The sequence below is a fragment of the Leguminivora glycinivorella genome, chromosome 18 (genome assembly GCF_023078275.1).
Source record: "Leguminivora glycinivorella isolate SPB_JAAS2020 chromosome 18, LegGlyc_1.1, whole genome shotgun sequence".
NCBI classification, from domain to species: Eukaryota; Metazoa; Arthropoda; class Insecta; order Lepidoptera; family Tortricidae; genus Leguminivora; species Leguminivora glycinivorella.
Window position 1 is genome coordinate 9,405,378 of NC_062988.1, and position 18,730 is coordinate 9,424,107.

Below are 18,730 nucleotides of genomic sequence, written 5' to 3' on the forward strand. Positions count from 1 at the left end.
TTTTGACAGATTTGCCAAAAATTTGACGGCTGTCATTGTTTACGGAGACACGTACAAGTAAAAGCTTTAAGAGGACCGAAAAACTCTGAAATCTCTTACTAAAAAAAGATTTCACATTAATCGGAATATATTTTACGATTACCTGTATGATAAATTATTATGATTTATTATGTTTATAAATTTTATTACATATAAAACAGCACAACATCACCGACTTTCTATGAACGCCGAACAGACTTACACTAGTTGCCTAGCAACGTCATTATGACTTTACAAAGCGCGAAATGTAAACAAAGCAATGTGAGTACACGCGTCACTATCTCATCGTTTATTTAAGTTTTATTTAAATACACTTTATTGTATTACTGATGATCAAATTATGGAAAACACAGCCTATAATGTACTTCAAACGGAAGTTGACTTTTATAGGGTAAGATTGAGAACTTTTCGTCCAAAGTTCCAAACACGTTCGATTTAGTACTTATTCCATTGTATAACTATGTCATGACGTTCAGAAAATCTTAATTATATTTCTCATTCTACAGCAAAACCAATCGGTAGTAGACCAAGAAGTCCGCACGCTGATATCGGACAACGAAAAACTGTCTCGCCAGGTGAAAATGCTCCTCAAAGAAAGATTGGAGAACGAGAGCCATGATGTGGACTACAGCAAGGAGTTGGAAGACTTGAGGAAACAAGTCAATCTTATTGCTAAGGTTACCTATTTGTGGTCAATTTTCTTTTTATCTTACCTATTACCCATGTGATGTGACAATCAATCTCTTGAACGATTTCCAATTAGGTACTATTGCAGGTATCTAAAATCTAAAGGGTTAAGCAAAATTTTTGTAGAAGCACCCTACTCCACTTAGGTACCCTAGCTACTTACCATCTAATGACTTGTGGAATGTTGTACTTAGGTACATTCACTTATTGCCGTATTCCGTTTGGTCTGAGGGCCTACCGCGAAGTCCGCGAAGCACGTTCGATTTGACGATTTGATTCCTTCTGTGTCGTATCGTAGGATAAGGAGCCAATGAACGTCGAACGTATTTCGCGGTAGGCCTAGGCTCTCTAATGCCATTGTTGTTGGACATCACATATTTGTTGTTTTAGAGAGAGATTCCATTCACGTCCTGTGGCAAACTTCTCAAAGAACCATAGAGGCGTTGGAGAACGAACTTCAAACTTACCAAGGATATGAAAAGGGGAATAAACAAGTAAGTAATCACTACATATACTCTGTCAAACAAGTCTGTCAGTAAATAAGAACAAAGAAAACTATATGCATCCTATTCTTTAGGGTGCTAGAGAAAAGGATACCTCTAGATACAGAGTATAGTATAAAACAAAGTCGCTTCCCGCTGTCTGTCCGTCCCTATGTTTGCTTAGATTTTTAAAAGTACGCTACGAATTTTGATGCGTTTTTTTAAGCGATTCAAGAGGAAGGTTTTTGTCTATAATACCCGTGCCAAGCTGGGGCGGGTCGCTAGTAATACATATTTTTACTTTAGAGTGGACAGTCTTCCCAAGAAGTCTGAGGGAGTTGCTACCTCTAGAATACATATTTTACAAATAAATAAATGAACCCTAAGTGCCTTTTCATATTACCCGATCCGATGTAGGACCGATATCCCATATATTTAAGCCACCATCTTTGATTTTTGCCTTTGAAATCCTTCCGACATCCGATATCGGATCGGATAATGTGAAAACGCACTAACCTTTAAAGAAATGTATTAAACCCACATGGCATGAGGCAAATACTCACTGCCCATTTCAATCGCTCAGCAGAAAAAAAAAGTTGGCAGAGCGCTAGAGTATCGATCCAGCAGCCGTGAGTTCAAGTCTCACTCAATAAGCACGTTCAGGACGTTTTTCATCTGTAATAACCATACATTTCATTGGAATTAGTCCGGTTTCCTCACGATGTTTTCCTTCATCGAAAAGCGACCGGCAAATATGAAATGACATTTCGCACATAAGTTCCGAAAAACTCATTGGTAAGAGCCGGGGTTCGAACCTGCGACCTCCGGATCGAAAGTCGCACGCTCTTACCGCTAAGCCACCAGCGCTTGGAAGGCAGTCGCTTTCGTAAAACTAGTGCCTACGCCAAATCTTGGGATTAGTTGTCAAAGCGGACCCCAGGCTCCCATGAGCCGTGGCAAGTGCCGGGATAACGCAAGGAGGATGATGAATGGCCACACATTTCATCTAGCTCGGCTAGCTCCTAAAATTTGACTGAAAATGTTTACATTTCAGGACATAAAAGAAGAAAACCGTAGTCTTGAACTGAAGCTCGACACAGCACTGAGGGATTATATCGAATTAGAATCCAAATATAAGGAGCTTCAAAAGAAGCACAGCGTAACGGAAAATGACCTGATTAATAGGAAGAAGGAAATTAATACTTATAAGGTATTTCAATCAATTATACTAAATTTTATAAATAAAATAAATGCTGTTTTTCGATTCTTGGGTGCGACCACGCAGGTAAGTATGGTCGCGCGATAAATGATAAAAACATCAGCCCGTCCCTATCGCACTATTTGTAAGTTCGATAGGGACGGCCTGATCGATGTTTTATCCTTTATCGCGGGACCATGCTTGCCTACATGAACTCGTCACATCTTTATAATCAAGCATAGTGACGCTTGAGTGCAAGACAGCCTTTTTCTACTTTTGAAATTCATTCTATGCTTAATAGCTTCATTTTCTTTTCAAAATAAAAAAATAATTTAATATCAAGTTGGTCCTTCGAACCGGAGCATATATTTTAAACCCTAACTTTATTTAAAAATTTAAGCGGGTTACTCACGTGTTAAGTCGATATAACGTTCGACATGTTTCGATCCATTTCCGAGGATCTTTCTCAAGAGTAGCGACCCCGCCTTTACATGTATGAGAGCGCGACGCATACTGCGGGCGCTTGCTCTGTGTGCGCGGCTGCTGACTGAGGACGGGCAGAGGGTAGCGGGTGAGTAACCCGCTTAAAATATTTTTAAATATATTCAAGTCTCACGGGAGTTTTATACCTAACTTTGTTCTTAATATGTTTTAGGAAAGAGGTAAAACATTGGAAAACAAATTGGAGAAGACAACAAAAGAGTTAGAAGTGAACCGGATCAATTTAGCAGTGGAGAGAAAAAACAACGAAGATCTAAAGTCGCAAGTGACAGCGTTGCAGAAAGAATGCACGGAAAAAGCTAAGAAAGAAATGGAGGCCAAATCTAAAGTATGTACACTTCTAAAATCATCTGGCAAAGTGAACTTGAATTTAATACGTTTTAACTGTTTTAAAAAATATGAAAGTCAAAAACTGAAATAGTTACAGTATGACGCTAATGCGAAAAGAGAAAATTTGAAATAAGTGTAGAAAAAAATAAAACACGACCAAATCCCGAGTATATTTTATTTAAATATTTTAAATCGACACCAGTTGCGAATTAACTATTCGCACATGCATCGTACAACGTTTTACAGTACCTACTACTTTCATAATGTCACATAAAGTATGGCCCCTTAAACTTGCAAAAAAACATTCTCGAAAGTGGCCTTTCCCGCACTAGTGATTATTACTTATGATTATTACTTATTTCCTTCAGTAGTATTTAAATTTATCGCCACTCATTTCGATTATTTTTCGCACTAATTATTATAGTAAAATAACATATTTTAATTCCTTTAGGTAGCCGAAGCGTTGCAGTTATTCGATTTAGTTTCGAAGGAGAAGAATGAATTGCAGAAAAAAGTCGTGAAACTAACAGGTACCTTTATCAATATCATTAAATTAGAGGAGTTTATTCTGAAACAGGGATCCCTAAACTTTTTTGCCTCACGGCCATTATTATCCTTTGCCCATTTCACCTATCTTTTTCTGTCCAGGTGAAATGTCCACACTAAAACAAACATTATCTAGAGTGAAGCAAGACACAGAATCCAGCTACAGAGCGGAGCTAGACGAAGTAAAAGAAAAATACAATGAAAAGGTGGCTGACATGCTCGAGCATATCAGGAACTTGGACACGGAGCTGGTCGAAAAGGGATTGCTACTAAGCAAAACTCTTAGGTAAATCTCGAAGTTGAAATATGTAGGTATCTCCGGTTATTTACCGGTTTTATAGACATTCCTATCTATTTCTGAAAATGTAGAGTTGCCAAAAATCTACCCAATTACCGGCAGTGTATGTGTAGCCCTTATTTTCACCGTGATCTAACTTCGAAAAACAGTGTCCAGGTGATGACGAAGTTTTCTAAGACCTAAGTCGTTCCGACCGCGTCTTTATGTCGATGTTGGTCCGTCTGGACAAAGGCCTAAGGCAGCATGCCCCCTTACCAGGGGCCCGTTTCTCGAAAGGTACAAGCCTTGTTTTACAAGTGTGTTTCCATGACAACCCATACGATTTGTCAGTTCGCACACATTATACAAGGCTTGTACCTTTCGAGAAACGGGCCCCTGGCGGTGATTTAAATTTCGAACAAATATTAACTGAAATGTTCTGGAGTTGGACTGCTGGGTTATTTTAGACCCTTCCTTCATCCTTCATATGTTGTGTTCTGGCTTTTTTTTGTACAATACAGTTAAAAAAATCGTGCTTTATAGGGAAAACAAAGTCCTCCAAGCGACGAACGAGAGCTTTTTGAAGCAGCAGAAGAATGAGCTCCAATCCGTGGACCCGAAGCTAGCCCTCGCGGAGCAGCGAATGGAAACACTCTTCCAAGAACTGGTAAATTACGAATAGCAATAGTTCACCCTAAACTCAGAACTACCGCGCACCCACAGGTTTTAATTTCCAAGTCAATCAGACTAAATGATTACTACTTATACACATTCACAGACAAAAATGGGGTAGTACATATGTAGGTACGTGAGAAACCGGTGGCAATCTGTTACCCGAGCAAAATTCACGAATACTCACCAGGCGGGTTCTTCTTGATTGCGAAAATATTAAAGCACCCTAAACACTCAATTTTCTGCATCCCCAGTATCCCCACCACAATTGACTAGACATAAATCTCCTATAGATATAGTAGGTATCAATCATGAAGACGCGTGACTTGGTTCGCATTGTTATACCATTAAAATAATTGACTAGACATAAGTCTCCTATAGATAGTGTCAATCATGAAGAGTGCCTTGGTTCGCGTTCGATTCCTAACTGACACGATCAAGGCCTCTAGGTATGCACTAACAATCTAGCATACGTTTATGGCAACACTTTTACTTTCATACAAAGAAGTTGATCGTAAGGCCTTCCATTTGCAGGTAGCTTCAGAAAGGCGGAACATCCAGCTGGTATGCGAGAAGCAGAGCTTAGCTATAGATATACAGAGGATACAAGACAGCCACACGCGTGAAACGAAGCGACGCGATTGGGAGGAAAAGCTACTGCAGTCACAATGCGACGAACTTAAGTAAGATTTTTTTTAGAAACTCTACTACCTTTAATAAAAATAGTATCAAAGGCATCGAGCTCGTCCCGCCATCTCTGACGTGGTCTACCTCTACACCTTGTAATTTGTGACCCAACGGCTGGCTATTTTTGCCCACAGCTCATCCGGCACAAATGTCATGCCCAGTCCCTTCAGAATCATATAACTTCGAGTGAGTGCCTTCCAAGAACGCTTCGACGTGATTGGTTGATTAGCTCGCGTCACGCTCGCTATTGGTCGCATAGATTGCACGCTTGGCTCGTATTCATGTTACTGATACCGCCATGCCGATATTGCCGATGCCGTCACCAATTTTGGTGTATCTAATACGTGTCATACAGTACTTTTGCTAAAGGTGTAGAGAACAGTTCCCATAATACTTAGTTACTATTTTTTCCATACAACACAACTTCTACCTCGTGTATTCTGTAGTTAAATGCTTAAAATAAGGTGAGATTTTTTAGAACTACGTAGGTACCTAATTCAAAGGTGGTCCGGTTTCTCCTCCTCTCAAATATCTATCTTTCCCATTTAAGGATTTTTTTGTTTCAGGATTCAAGTGGAGCACTTACAGAAATCACTGGAAGAAACGCATGCTATCATCAGTAAATTGCAAACTATGCTCACATCTCGGACTGAGCTAAATCAAAAGTAAGTTACCTTTTCATCACATTTGCTGTTTAAAGGTCTCATTGCGTCTACGTGTACTGAAGAGTAATGTACTATTTTATTCCCAAGGGAATAATGGATTTAGTTTTAAAAATTAATACAACCCGTACAATACTTCAGGCAAAGGATGTTTCAATCAGCCAAGGATTTTTTTTTGCACAACTGAAATTTGACTATTAAGCTATAAAAAAATATTATACGGTATGAAAAATGAATTTTATTTATGTTTTACTATTATTTCAGTGTGTTTTACATTTATTTTGTAAATTTTACGTAGATAAATCATTATAATTTGCAATCTGGCAGGAAATTGTGACGGCCATCTCGATTGCGCTTGACCGCGTTGCCATAGCAACGAGCAGTACAACACCGCCATTCATTGAAGATTTTGCCTTATGATTTTTTTTTCTCTGTGTTTTCCTCGCAAATGTGATGAAAAATATTGTGTGTAACTCAGGAGGTAAGGATTTTGTAAACTCGTGTCTATAACTCTCTCCAGCCTGCGGCTGTCGCGAGTTAAAACACTCGTCGACAAAATCCCCCTTACCTCCCTTGTTGCACAATATACTATTACCTACATGTTAGATCAACTGGAGACGCGATCCAAACGGGATCTAATAAATACGGACCTTAGTTACACGGTACGAGAACTCGGATACGAAATTCATAACATCGCGTATTTTTCGTACACGTACCTTTTGTTAAAATAATAAAAACTAGAATTCAATGAAATAGTACATTTCGATACAAGTGCGAAAAAGAGGAAGTTCGAAACGAGTGGCGATTAATTAAAACACGACCGAAGGGAGTGTTTTAAATCGACACGAGTTACGAATTTCCTTTTCGCACGTGTATCAAACGACGTTTTTCAGTACAGATGGACCTCCGAAGTTTCGACCTGACGTATAATGAACCACTTCTCGCACTAGTGCGTAAAAAAAACACCATCTGTACTGAAAAAATAGTTGCGAGCCCGGGACTAGAAAATCTTCAATGGCTATTATCAAAGACATATGTAACTCCGTATGTATAGACGGATAAAGTCTAAAAACGTACTTTGAGGCCCTAGAGAAAAAGGTACGGTGGCCTAGATGGCGTTACACTTTTGGGGAACGCTCGGCTAGATGGCGCTAATGACATTTTAACACATATCATATCAAGCTAACAATATGGGCCAAATTGTCAAAACTAAGGGTTCAAAAGTTTTAGCTTTTGTCGAGAGATGGTAATCTACATTTTACTTTGACAGTAACTCTCTATAATACTCGATCCTCTTTGCTATTATGAAATTTATTTAGCTTACCTAACCTCTGTTTTTCCAGGATGGTGTCAACTAAAGAAGAAGAGTTAGCAGAGCTCCATAAACACTTGGAGAATCAAATGGAACTTAGTAAAAAGTAACTCCTTTTCGAAAATAAGCTTTTAATCTTTATTTTGTTAAGAGTTGTACGATTTATCGACCACATACCTACGGCACAGTATAATAAAGAGTACGATCGTACAATATGGCCACTCCCGCTCCCCGCTGAAAGTGCCGCCCACCCGATCTCTGTTACCGCCTGTCAAAAACGCGACCAGTCGACCTGTAGTATCTCACTCATACAAGCATGGTACGCGTTCATCTACACGAGCTTAGACTGTGTGTAGAAACGCGCCTCTTTCATATATTTGATCGCCATTATTCGAGGTGTGCCTACAGGTTATACGTCGATAGAACTACAACCTTAGTATTGCGATTCAGGGTTCAAAATTCAAATTAAATTGCACGTCTCTGGCAGCAGCAGTGAATCATCAGAGCTGCGGGCCGAATTTTGAGTCTCACGCATTCGAATTCAGAAAATTGTCACTGAAAATAATAAGTAAGTCACCGTTTTCAACCGGTATTTTAGTGATAAAATCCCGTATGCGAGATTCAAAAATCGCCCTCCTGTTTTTTTTATACCCTTAAACAAAGGATACTATAGACTAGACAGCCAAATAATAATACCACTACCGAACGAGATCATCACATACAAATTATAATAAGAGTGACAGAGAGCAAAATGTTATTTTTTGTCTTTGTCATAGTTTCACTTTTCCGCCGTTGCCACAAACGAGTTTGTGGCAAACAATAAGGACGTGACTTGTCAAGCTTATTATCCGCCCAAATTACGTAGGTTGTTTATGGTAAACTGTCAGCCATTTTTAAAGTGATTCTTAAATTCGCTCCATTATTCTATATCTGTCCCTTACGGGTGTACGCTTGCGTCAAGTCTATAGTATCCTTCGTCTGAGTTTATACCTAATATGTGTTTTTTTTTTTAATATTTCGACTTTTCTACCGCATTTTTGCTTAAGTCTATACCGAAATACCTGATTTCAATTCATTATTTAATTCACAGGTGGAAAGAATCCTACGTAGAAATGACAACAAAATTAAAGAAGAGATTGGAGGATTTGCTACAAGAAAATAAAGAATTAAGGTCAATGTTAAAACTACCCTCAATAGCGTCGTCGATTCAAGACGATAGCTCGATAAGCTGATAAATAGTTGTAATTAGAATCAAATCAAAATGAATTTACAGTGCAATATAATTTTAATAAATCATTTATTAAACTTAATGGTATTTATTGTATATACAATTGTTTATAAATATTGTACAAAATCGCTTATTCCCAAAATATTATTGTAAATATTAGAGGGAAGGCAAGTAGCGACAGAATCTGTCTGTCTGTCAGTAGAATTAGATGCATGATTTTGATAGTCATCTTGCCTAGAGCCCCAGATGATGGCTATCAGATACCCATGCATCTAATTCTACTGACAGTACTGACATCCAACGAGAAAAAATTATTAAGAGGGCTTTCATGTGAAAAATAGTGAAATCGCAACCGAGCGCTTAATCATACCGTGTGAGGTATCATATTACAAATACAAATACAAATAATTTATTAATAAAAACATAATTGTACAGTGATTGTTCTTAAAGGCTAAGAATTGTTATACATATAAGAGATGTTTTATACAAATGCCTGAGCTAGGATAGTTCCTGTGTTTCAGGCAGAGGAAGGACTAAATTAGTGATTTATTTTTAATTATTCACTAAAATAAAACTTATAAGAAAATAAACACAAGACTTATTTTCGTAGGTTCCGAACTATTACATTACATATATATTCATTGTATAATCAATAGGTAATTATTTTACGACCATAAGTAACTTTTCTGTATCATCGTACGTCATATTTTGCAGGCCTCGTCGTAGAGCACTTTTACAACAAACATAGCTAAGTGGATATAAGTCTAATTTTGCATTTAACCTGTTGTATAGAAACGGCCCCAGAAAGACGAAAAATCTAGACGAGAAAACGTGTTTTCTATGTACGGTTTGAATACAAACCATATCTTTCCGCCTTTTGTTATTATAATCTGTGTTGAAGGATATTCGGCCATGCTGCTTTAATGTTGCGCTTAAAATAAACAATTGACGAACAGTTAGTACTTGACATGATTGATAAAGAAGATCTGTAGGGTATAAAAAAGGTCGGGAAGTAGCTACTTTTAGCACCGCTCGCTGGGCTCTTTCTAAGTTTAGTAGAGTAGTTTTAGCTGTGCCACCCCAAGATGAAATGCAATATGTTAGTATCGATTGACACAGGGCAAAGTAAACTTGTTTGATTAAGTTGTGATCACTGATAGAACGAAGTTTCTTGAATACATAAATTAATTTCCTAACTCTATTACACAGTACTTCAATATGATTTTTAAAAGATAGGGTTTCATCAATCATCACTCCTAGATACTTAATTTTATCTGTACAGGCTATCGACGGGCATAAACAATGGTTGTTTGTCGTATCCTCACAAGTATGTGCGTACAGTTTTAGATTATTGGGAATCGGGTAGGATTTCCGCATGGCAAAACTTATAAAATTCGTTTTGTCAGAGTTCAATGTTAGTAGGTGAAGTTTTAGCCAGTTAGTTACAATATTAAATCCGTGCTGGGCATGTTCGTGTACCTCATTTGTTGACTTTGCGGAAAAAAGTAGGGCAGTATCATCTGCGTATGAAATAATTTTGCCACAGTCTAAGTTTAGATTGCATAAGTCATTAATATAAACCAAAAATAGGGTAGAGGCCAAAACGCTTCCTTGTGGTAAACCAAAAGCTGTGTTTTTTAAGTCGGAGCTGATCATGTTATCTATTTTTACACATTGGGTTCTTTCGTCTAAGTAGCATATCGCGTCTAAGTATGCATATCGCGTCAACAACAGTTGACGCGATATGCATAATATGCATAACTAGGCTTGTGTCGTTCACGAACTATGAACTGTTACGAATAAAATCCCATCAATGACCGAAATGAACTGAATCTTTCCGTGCTCTGAGAATCGGTCTTTGCTCATTTAGTTCAGTACAGGATCGGCGAACACGAGCGGTTTGGATCGAGAACGAATGTGTGACTGCGCCGACCGAGAGTGAGAGCAGAGCAACAAAAAAAGTCAAGTTTTCATATTAAACTTCGGTTACTTACAACCTTTCGGCCCGGAATGTTACTATCTGTAGACTATTCGTATCATTTTGACACTACTCGGTCCCATTCGTTCTGATCTTTCCGACCGCAACGGTCGCTGGTCTGGCTGAACTAAATGAGCAAAAGACCTAAAAGAGCGAACTAGTTCGTGGGAGCGACTGAACGAGATCGGAGCGCTCCGATCAACGAACGAAACGGCACAAGCCTAATGGCGACTCTGCGGATGCCAGAACCATAGCGAGCATCCAAAAGTCCCAAGCCTACATATTAGTCATACTTGTTATGGAGAATTTTTGGCCAAAAGCTGCACTTTTGGATGGAAGCAAGCCGCTTTGCATGGTGATAGTAGACATCATAGTAAACGATTTTTTCCGAGGATATCGAAATTTCATCCCTTAGGAAGCCGAGCATAGTGAGGTGTTTTATGAAAATTAAAAAAATTATATCTTTTTATTGTATCGTCCGATTTTGACAAAACGTATCTCAAATGAAAGGTATTGATTTGTGTAATTTAAAAAAAATACAAAGAAAAAAAAATTGAAAGAAAAGTAAGAAAAAAATAAAAAAAGTAAATTTACGTCTCGCACTGAATAACTTCAAAGAATGACAGACAAAATGTACAATGTCGATATACGAGTTTTTTTTAATCGAAGACGGATAAATTTTTAGTTGAAAACTGAAGACCGCATCGAAATCAGATTAGCATTTTTTAAAATACAAGTTGCCAAAGTTGGGAAAGATCGCTTTATATGGCCACTTTGAAATTCCTTTGCCAGAAAGTCAGAAATAATATGTTTTTCTGACACAGAAAAATACATAGTAACAGTACACATCAAAATAAAATTAAAAATTCCGAGGATATTATAATTTCATCCCTTAGAACGACGAGCGTAGCGAGCGGATGAATTTTTTATATCCTCGTAAAAAATTGTTTATTATGATGTCTATTACCTATGCATACTTTTAACTGTAAGAAAAATATAATGTTTCTGACTTTCTGCCTAAGGAATTTATAAGCGACCATATAAACAAACTAAGCCAACTTTGACAACTTGCATCTTAAAAACTACTGATTCGATTTCGATTCGGTTTTTAGTTTATAATCATGCATTTATTTGTCTTTAATTTAAAAAAATCATATATTGAAATTATACACCGTGTCTGCCGTTTTTTGCGGTTATTCAGAGTGATACGAAAATTAAGGTTTTTTTTTAAAAAAACTTTCATTTTTTTTCCAATTTTTTTCAATATTTTTTTTAAGTTACATAAAGCAATACCTTTCAAATGAAACATGTTTTGTCAAAATCGGACGACGTACAAAAATATGAGATTTTTTTTTTCGGTTTTCGTAACCGACCTCGCTACGCTCGTCGTTCTAAGGGATGAAATTATAATATTCTCGGAATTTTTAATTTTTTTTTGATGTGTACTGTTACTATGTATTTTTCTATGTCAGAAAAACATATTATTTCTGACTTTCTGGCAAAGGAATTTCAAAGTGGCCATATAAAGCGATCTTTCCCAACTTTGACAACTTGTATCTTAAAAAATGCTAATCCGATTTCAATGCAGTCTTCAGTTTCAACTACAAATTTATCTGTCTTCGATTTAAAAAAACTCGTATATCGACATTGTACATTTTGTCTGTCATTCTTTGAAGTTATTCAGTGCGAGACGTAAATTTACTTTTTTAATTTTTTTTCTTACTTTTCTTTCAAAATTTTTTTATTTGTATTTTTTTTTAATTACACAAATTAATACCTTTCATTTGAGATACGTTTTGTCAAAATCGGACTACACAATAAAAAGATAGAATTTTTTTAATTTTCATAAAACACCTCGCTACGCTCGGCTTCCTAAGAGATGAAATTTCGATATCCTCGGAAAAAATCGTTTACTATGATGTCTACTATCACCATGCAAAGCGGCTTGCTTCCATCCAAAAGTGCAGCTTTTTTTTCATAACTAGTATGACTATATTAAAGAGCTTTCCGAGTAGTTTACAAATACATAAAATATTATAGGACTTTTTCTACTTGGTCTAACAAAATATGAGAAAATGTCCAGAAGTGGCAATAATTGTGACGGAGAAGGCTCGTTTTCAAAAAATTGCCAAAATTATATAATAGAAATTTATAATCACTAAGGCATAAGAGCAATTTTAGTAAACGTTGCAGATTAATTTTGTACGAAAATAACTCCGATGTGATGTAGATTTTCAAAGAAATTGTCACATAATTTTAGGTAATTTCTGAAAAAAGTTTAATTCGTCTTAGCCTTGTTTACTCTTTTTAAAAACCTTATAATAAAAATGTAGTCTGAGAAGTTTGTAGTACAAGATATACGTATTATAAATTTACCAGTTTCAGTATTCCAAATTGTCCAAATTTTACAAATAAGATCGACTAATCCAGCACTATACGCGGGTTTTCCTAAACGTGCATCAGAGAAAAATTCATAATTAATTTAATGAGTTACTTTTCTAAAATCCAATCTGATAAGTATCAAGATAATAAGATGCTCTAATTGAAATTTGAATTAAATATATCTATTAGATAACGGAAAGTGTAGTATTTCACCGACTAAACTATCAATTTTACATTATTTTGACGTTTTTCTTGAAAGCAGCCTTAAAGTCATGCACGATTGTTCGTTCTATGTTCGTTCACCAAAGTGTTGAAGGTCCTTGGTGGCCGCGCCCGTCTTCAATATATTCAGTAGATTCTACAAAACTTCACATGACTATTTTCACACATTTCATTTATTTATTTATTTATATTATTAATCAACTCACACTAACCAAACCAAACTTTCGATTGGCATGTTCTATCATTGATCGTCAATTCGTCACCCTTGCAAAGCCCTTTGTTACACATATAACTCTAATATTTCATGAAAAAGCGACAAATAACCTACTATTGCGCCGCCACACACTCTGAGAACATGCTAGGGAACCAGTACAGCATCTCCTTGTCCTGTGTGTCGATCCATGCAAGGCCCTCCTTCACCATATGGTTTAACGCGTTCTGTGCTCGAGTTTCGTTCCAACTGGAAATTCAATTAATAATGTTAACTAGACACATAAGTATTAACTTTGATATAGATTTACCCTAGTGCTTTTCTTTTATTCAAGTTACAGTGAAAACAGGCAATTTGATCCTTTTTTAAAGTCTATCTCATATTATTAATTACTGTCCAAGTAACCGAAAAAAATACTACCATATTTTATTACGACTTGAAAACCGCAAAAAAAACATTTATAAAGTACACTTCCACTTAATCAGGCAAAAACAACATTAGCCATGTTAATCTATATGTATGTTGTCTGTGCGTGACGTAAATTGAATTGAACAGAATATTTTCTGACATTTAAGTATGAGGCATAAAGTACATCATGTCAGTGATTGACTCGTCATGATTGTCATGAAGTAAAGTTAGGTTCTATGACGTCACTACACGTCTGACAGCGTTTTCGGTGGCCAAAGTTAAAAAAAATATTACACACGTTTTTAATCGAAAATACGTAGCCACCATACACTTTTAATACCCAAAATCTGTAGACATTGGTTTCTTATGTCAAATACTACAGGAAACAATCATTTCTAGTGCCCAATTCGATAAGAGTCTGGTAGCCTATTCTAGTGAGACACTGTAGCGCTCTCCCGTTTATTGACAAGGGTTGCTGAAAAAAACGCTTCTCCTTTGCGTATTCTATGCGCTAGTTTTTAAGAGGTTAGGGGACAATAGGCTAGTTTCCTAGTAGTCAAATCAGCTTCTTTTTATGAACTGTCAAAACGATTTGCTAGTATGGAATTGCTATGAAATACTGAGTGAAGTCACGGTCAATTCATTTACTCTATATCTTTCTTTTTGACTTGTTAAATAGAAGTTATGTTTAATAAAATTTTGAAAAAACCCCCAACTGCGACATAGTAGACGGTTTACTATGTCGCGGTCGGGGGTTTTTTCAAAATTTTAATTTTTTACATTTCACGGTTTAAATAAAAAAAATAAGAAATCAGTGTCAAAAACCGGTTTAGGGGTGCCAGCGGTGGTCACTAGTCACCTCCTTTTTAACCCTCGACGTGTATGTCTGTTTGTCTGTCTGTCTGTCTGTCTGTGGCATCGTAGCTCCCGAACGGATGAACCGATTTAGATTTAGTTTTTTTTTGTCTGAAAGCTGAGTTAGTCGGGAGTGTTCTTAGGCATGTTTCATGAGAATTGGTCTACTACTATGTCGCGGTCGGTCGGGGGTTTTTCCAAATTTTTAATTTATTGGTTAGGTTATGTCTTAAGACTGTAAATAAATATATATTACATACAATCACGCCTGCATCCCATAAAGGGGTAGGCAGAGCACATGAAACCACTAAAGCTTCAGTGCCACTCTTGGCAAAAAAGGGGTCGAAAGGAAACGAAACTGTGACATTGCAGTGACAGGTTGCCAGCCTCTCGCCTTCGCCACAATTTAACCCATATCCCATAACTATATATTCTCACCCTAAATCCCCAGTAAGTATGCTAGCGGAGATCCACGCCGTGCCCAGGGCACTGGCCTTCTGCAGGACTAGCGTTTGGTCCAGGTTCAGCTCTCCGGGAACTGACTGCACCAGCCATCTGCCCTTGCCTATGGGTACTACTGTGAACCTGTAAGAAAGTATACATTTATTAATAACCATTTCTTCAGTACAGATGGCGCTATTTGCCTGTACTAGTGTGCAGTCGTTAATTTATTGTCAGGTCGGAACTTCTGAGAGCCATCTGTACTGAAAAACTTCGTACGATACACATGCGAACAGGAAATTCGTAAATCGTTTCGATTTAAAACACTCCCTTTTGTCGTCTTTTAATTTATCGTCACTCGTTTCGGATTTCCTTTTTTCCGCACTTGAATCGTAATTTTTATTAAAAACTGCTACAAAGTACTTGGACAAACTTTTTTTGATACTTTGTCATGTGACAGGGAATATTGTATGCACTTGACTTTTATACATTTACTAATTAGGGACAAATGAAAATGACACATGCATACAGGTCAATTCACAAGAGCTGGCACGAATGGAACGAATGTTTGAATGAAAATATGCATGTGTGTGACAGATTAACCAATAAAATGGTGGCTCTTGACAGTTACGACTGTATACCAATACAGGTGTCACTCACACAATCAAAGTTTCGTTCATTTCATTCGTGCCAGCTTTCGTGAATCGACCTGTACATTGCGGCATTCTTCTCTTTCTTTATATATTTATTTATTATTTATTTATAACCACCATGTATAAAGCGTTACGTACGCGTGCTGGCTTGCTGGCTAGAACCATACTGGGGGTACCCGCAGATCCTCATAATCTACCCACATGTCAATATATAACATAAAGGAACTAGCTTTTGCCCGTGGCTTCGCTCGCACTAATTTTCGAAAATTGCGGAGTGCTCCATACAAACTTCCACCTTCCATTTTAGGGAAGTGGGGGGTTAGAAAGAGACAAAAAGTAGCCTATCTCACTCTACATCCCTTCAACTACCTCCAGTTAAAAATCGCATCAATTCGTTGTTCCGTTTTGCCGTGAAAGACTGACAAACAAACAGACACACACACTTTCCCATTTATTATATTAAGTATGGATCAACATTTTTTTCAATACATGTGGTGCTTGATGCACAAATTCAATGATGTAATTTGTCTATGAAACTGTAAACCTGGCAATTCTATTTCAGGAATCCAACCTAACCACTCCAATTTTTAGTAAAATCTGATGAAACTCACCCATTCCCAAATATCTTTAACTTTTTAACAGCCGCTAACAAGTCTTCGTTAGTAATATCCTGATGCTTCTTAGCTTTCCCCCTGGCTGCAATCAGCCTCGTTCGGAGCTCCTCAAGCGTGATCAGACCACCGTTCTTGTAGTTTGTTGCCATGCATACTTCTACTATTTGGACTCCTAGCTCGTAATAAAAGTCGCCAATGCCTAAAAAAAGAGGAAATATCATTCCATGAAAAATACTAGAATTACATTTAAAAAATTGGGTGTGAGAAATGGGACGAAGCAGACTGACCGGGCCAATCATTTTTATAAAAGTCCTTTAAAAAAAATGGGATGTAACATGTTTACTTAAAAGATAATGGGTAAGAAGAGTTATAATGTCTGTCATATGTGGTGTTGTTTGGTAATTTTGTTAGTGAGTGCTATAGACTTGCCAAGGTGACATCATCAACCACAAAATAATGTCCCAAAACAAGAGCTTTCAATTAAAACTAAATCAGGTGCGTTATGGATGTAACACCACAAATTCAAACTTATCATAACTTAATCTACAAGTAAAAGGTAAAATTAAAACCCAAATACAAACCAAGAACTGACCAAAACCCTTTTCCAGAAGCTAAAGGGTCTACACCGATGGCGGCGCACATTTCCTGGAACTGTCTACGAAACTGAGCATTCTTCTTTATCTCGCTCTTATGTTTCGTCGCGAATTCCTCTAAGTTTTCCCTAAACACTTCTAGTTGTTTGGACATCTGCTGGAACTGATTCTCTTGTATTTCGGACCCTTTCTCTCTGTATTTCTCTTGCTCCAATTTTTGCTTTTGGATGGCTCCCACTCCTGCTCGTCTCCGCATCGTGTTGACTTACTATAAAATATTAATATAATATAATAATATCTAAATATGTGAGCTAAAAAGCCTAAAAGCAACTTTGTTGATTTACTTTGACACTTTGATTGACATACATACTGACGGAAGTTTGACATTTGAGGAGGCTGACGTCTCGTTTTACGCAAAGTATATTCTGCTATTATCTATTTTTCTATTATTATATATTAGAGATCCGTAGATCCACGAATCCTTATATCAACGAGGAAAATACAGGGTGGCTATTAAATAACTACATTCCCGTTGCCAGGGAGGTTTTGGGGATCAGAATAGGCCCCCTGAGTGGTTTTTTTTTCGCTCCAACTATTTCGCTCCAGCTTATATTAGTTATATCTATAATAAGAGTTTCATCAAGTCCGTATTAAAATCTGTTCAGAAAGATAAGTGCCGAAAAATGTATCTTAGGGACCCCACATGGGGCCCACCAAAGAGCATTGAATTGGGGCCTACGGGGCGGAGCCCACATGTAAATTTCACGACTCTTCTTTTTCTGAACAGACTCCATCTACCGAACACAATTTGTTATAATCATAAGAGCAAGAGCAAATAAATCTATGTTTAAGGCTGCAATGTTTTGTGGGTTTCGTAGTCAACAATGGCTTGACCTCGGAAAGAAAATTATATATTCTCTGATATGTGAGCTTATCTTGATGATCCATGGTCCACTCCAGACAGCGAGAGTTGCTCGTCGCTCGTCTCGTCAGTTGGTCGTCAGTGCCTCTTAAAGTCGTCTCCCACACACACTTTATAAGATAATAACTATCATATAAGTTCATTTTATTTAATTCTCCATCCACTTTTCAGCTGTACTTAAAACAAACATACTTAAAGTCGAGTTTGTAAAATTAGCTACTGTACAAATCTCAACTACACTCTAGGACCTAGAGTCTTGGTAAGTAGCTACGTACTATATATATATACTTACTAGTTAAACATACATCAAAATTGATTTTCTAAAAGTAAAATTCCTAATTCAATGTTTAAATGAAGAAGTCTGTGTAGGAATAAAATTGAAATCAACAAAATATTGATAGAGCATAAAGAAGCATTACAAAAAAAAAAACAATAAAAGCAAAAAAAATATAATGTCCATCCCTGGTGGGGATCGAACCCACGACCTTTGGATTAGAAGTCCAACGCGCTATCCTCTGCGCCACAGGGACTGTTGAACGAATTGTCAAAATAGTGGATCAGTATATGCAGCGCTGTTCGTCAGTGAGATCGCTTACTTGTTAATATATTAAAACGTATTTACCAGATTAACATATTTTCAAATAATTTCAGTATAGTTTTGAAACTATTTTTGAAATATAGCAACTAAAATATTCATTTTATACAACGTGTATGTGATTAGTATATATAAATAATCGCTTATATGACTTTCCGTTTCCGAAATCATAGCGGAAAAGTCGTCAAACGTCAACAACAAAACAAACGTCAGTCAGAAGATGGCAAGTTTTCAA

At 37.0% G+C, this 18,730-nt stretch overlaps 2 protein-coding genes and 1 non-coding gene across 3 annotated transcripts; 1 reads left to right on the top strand and 2 right to left on the bottom strand.

Moving 5' to 3' along the window:
• The first annotated feature begins 232 nt into the window (after positions 1-232).
• On the top strand, positions 233-9,004 carry LOC125235897 (TATA element modulatory factor-like). Its single transcript, XM_048142526.1, has 12 exons — positions 233-430; positions 546-717; positions 1,117-1,220; positions 2,263-2,418; positions 3,062-3,235; positions 3,689-3,767; positions 3,886-4,069; positions 4,604-4,727; positions 5,267-5,415; positions 5,986-6,084; positions 7,425-7,499; positions 8,484-9,004. The coding sequence occupies exons 1-12, from the start codon at positions 380-382 to the stop codon at positions 8,623-8,625; spliced, it is 1,509 nt and encodes a 502-aa protein (XP_047998483.1). The 5' UTR covers positions 233-379; the 3' UTR covers positions 8,626-9,004.
• Positions 9,005-12,964: 3,960 nt separating this feature from the next.
• Positions 12,965-17,307, bottom strand: LOC125235931 (vacuolar-sorting protein SNF8). Its single transcript, XM_048142574.1, has 4 exons — positions 16,967-17,307; positions 16,383-16,584; positions 15,116-15,262; positions 12,965-13,663 (listed from the first exon to the last, which is right to left on the bottom strand). The coding sequence occupies exons 1-4, from the start codon at positions 17,232-17,234 to the stop codon at positions 13,531-13,533; spliced, it is 750 nt and encodes a 249-aa protein (XP_047998531.1). The 5' UTR covers positions 17,235-17,307; the 3' UTR covers positions 12,965-13,530.
• Positions 17,308-18,357: 1,050 nt separating this feature from the next.
• On the bottom strand, positions 18,358-18,430 carry Trnar-ucu. Its single transcript has one exon. It is a non-coding gene; the product is annotated as a tRNA-Arg (tRNA).
• Positions 18,431-18,730: the final 300 nt, after the last annotated feature.

Coding starts and splice junctions, on each gene's coding strand:
- LOC125235897 (XM_048142526.1), top strand. CDS start 380: ATGGAAAACACAGCCTATAATGTACTTCAAACGGAAGTTGACTTTTAT. Junction 4,070..4,603: donor CTACTAAGCAAAACTCTTAG/GTAAATCTCGAA, acceptor CGTGCTTTATAG/GGAAAACAAAGTCCTCCAAG. Junction 4,728..5,266: donor AAACACTCTTCCAAGAACTG/GTAAATTACGAA, acceptor TTCCATTTGCAG/GTAGCTTCAGAAAGGCGGAA.
- LOC125235931 (XM_048142574.1), bottom strand. CDS start 17,234: ATGCGGAGACGAGCAGGAGTGGGAGCCATCCAAAAGCAAAAATTGGAG. Junction 16,585..16,966: donor AGGGTTTTGGTCAGTTCTTG/GTTTGTATTTGG, acceptor CTCTTTTTTTAG/GCATTGGCGACTTTTATTAC. Junction 15,263..16,382: donor TTAAAGATATTTGGGAATGG/GTGAGTTTCATC, acceptor ACTTTCTTACAG/GTTCACAGTAGTACCCATAG.